The following is a 2,219-nucleotide window of genomic DNA, read 5'->3' as shown; positions in this document are numbered from 1 at the left end:
TTGAGTTTGGTCGTGACTCCTTTTGCATTTGTCAGTAACTTTTCCTAAAATGATCGGTTGATGAGTTGGATACTATGACATAACTTGCTCACTCATTTTAGACATGTACAATGTATCACATCGATCATGAAGAGTTTATTTTGTCTAAGTTCCAAATTACTCACTAATTACCTGAAGGTTTCAATCGAAATGCTCAAATATTTTCATGTTTTAATATGAGTAAGCGAATAAATATTTTCATATTATTAGTTCTATGGGTTTTTTCTTGTTAGTCTTGCGTAGGAAATGACCTTACATCATAAGCCTTAGATAGGTGAAAGAAACTATTCTCTTTCTCATATTAAAGTATGAAAATATTTGAGCATTTTGATTTAAAATCTTAAAGTAATTGGTGAGTAATTTGAAAACTTTTAAAAATTAAACTCCTCAGGATTGATGCTTTAGATACTCCGGGGAGAAATGTTATATATTTCTACTACTGCCTTCATAAAACCTAATCCTAATACTCATGACAAGTAAAAGAATTTTGTAATTAAAAAAACCTAAACTTTAACTTGGAATAAATTATAACTCTTATAAACGCCCACTTACACTTAATCTGACACATTATATATCTCAGTAATTACGTAAACAACATATTAGCAAAATAAAAAGTTATACTGATTATTTAATATTTTATTTTTTGAAACTATTTTTTAACTTGTTACTCAGATAAAATTGTGGTCAAGTGCAATCCAATAACATAATTCTAATTAAGAAAAATATGTATTATGTAATTATAATCATTAAGGACTAGTGTTGTCGAGACAAAGAAACAATGAATGAAGACCGAATGAGTTTGGTTCAAATCCTTTTAAAAAGAAAGAACATAAATTTATACACTCCCAAGTTATTTGATTTCATTCTCCTCGCTCAAACAATAGAATAGCCTTGTTAAACAACATCTTAGCAAAATAAAAGGTTATATAGATCATTTAGTATTTTCTTTTTAATATGATTTTTCAACTTGTTCTCAAATAAAATGGTGGCCAACTGCAATCCAATAACATAACTCAAACTAAGAAAATATTTATTGTCCAATTATGATCATCAAAAACTGGCTCTGGCGAGACAAAGAAACAAAGAATGGAGGCAAAATGGGTTTGGTTCAAATCCTTCAAAAAAAGAAAGAACATAGGTTTCTAGACTCCCAAATTATTTTAATTCATTTTCCTATCACAATATCTTATACAAAGCACTTGCTGTTGAGACTAAAATCACCAGGTTCTTTGTTTCTCAAATCTCGACTGTTTAATTAGCCATGGCAAAAAGGAGAAAGGGTCGCCAAAAGGTTGACATGGTAAAAATGCAAAATAAGAGTAACTTGCAAGTGACTTTTTCGAAGCGTCGTGCTGGTCTCTTCAAGAAGGCTAGTGAACTTTGTACACTATGTGGTGCTGATATAGCCCTTGTGGTATTTTCCCCGGGCAAGAAAGTTTACTCATTTGGCCACCCTTGTGTGGATTCAGTGGTGGATAGGTTTCTCACAAGGAACTCTCCACCAAATAATGGCCATAACCAGCTGATTGTGGCTCATCGAAATGCTAGTATTCGTGATCTCAATATGGAGCTCACGAACATTGAGGGGATTCTCCAAATGGAAAAAAATCGCGGAGAAGCCCTACAAGCAAGGAAGAGAGATAACGGTCATTGGTGGGAAGCTCCAATTGAAGGACTTAACTTTTTTCAACTGCAACAACTGAAGGAGGCAATGGAATGCATAAAGAAGAAAGTTGAAAGAGAGGCACAAAACCAACAAATGGTGACTGGTAATGCATTCCCATTTCTCACATTTGGAAGTGCCTTGTCTCCTACGGGTGCTAGAGCAAGATCTTCATATGATTCTTATGGCTCTTTTCCATTTCAAAATAGGCTTTCAGGACTCAACTTTGGTGCGCCTTTTGCTAACAGATCCAGTGGATCTACTTCTTCAGTAGTTCCCAAGTAGTTCGACTGTCATTCCAGAAAATCCTGGGACTTCAAGATTTATCATGCGTAATTGAATTATTGGAAATAACAAGCTTAAATATTAAAAACTTGATTTATAAGTGTCTAAGTTCATTTTCCATTTGAGTCCTATGTGTGTGTTTTGTGTCAGCATATAATGGTCATAAGTTATGGTTCATGTTACTATAGGAATTCAAAGAATTGAAACAATAGCTATACCAGCGTGTTGTTGT

General features: G+C 33.4%; 1 protein-coding gene across 1 annotated transcript; it reads left to right on the top strand.

The window, feature by feature from the left end:
• The first annotated feature begins 1,300 nt into the window (after window positions 1-1,300).
• LOC104232216 (agamous-like MADS-box protein AGL62) lies at window positions 1,301-1,987 on the top strand. The gene has a single exon (XM_070156514.1). It carries the CDS (start codon window positions 1,301-1,303, stop codon window positions 1,985-1,987), a length of 687 nt encoding a protein of 228 aa, XP_070012615.1.
• Window positions 1,988-2,219: the final 232 nt, after the last annotated feature.

The sequence above is a fragment of the Nicotiana sylvestris genome, chromosome 1 (genome assembly GCF_000393655.2).
Source record: "Nicotiana sylvestris chromosome 1, ASM39365v2, whole genome shotgun sequence".
Classification (NCBI taxonomy): domain Eukaryota; kingdom Viridiplantae; phylum Streptophyta; class Magnoliopsida; order Solanales; family Solanaceae; genus Nicotiana; species Nicotiana sylvestris.
The sequence above is the reverse complement of the archived record's forward strand: the minus strand, read 5'-3'. Positions and strand labels throughout refer to the sequence as shown.

Excerpts from the sequence above, each read along its gene's own strand:
- LOC104232216 (XM_070156514.1), top strand. The coding sequence starts at position 1,301 with ATGGCAAAAAGGAGAAAGGGTCGCCAAAAGGTTGACATGGTAAAAATG.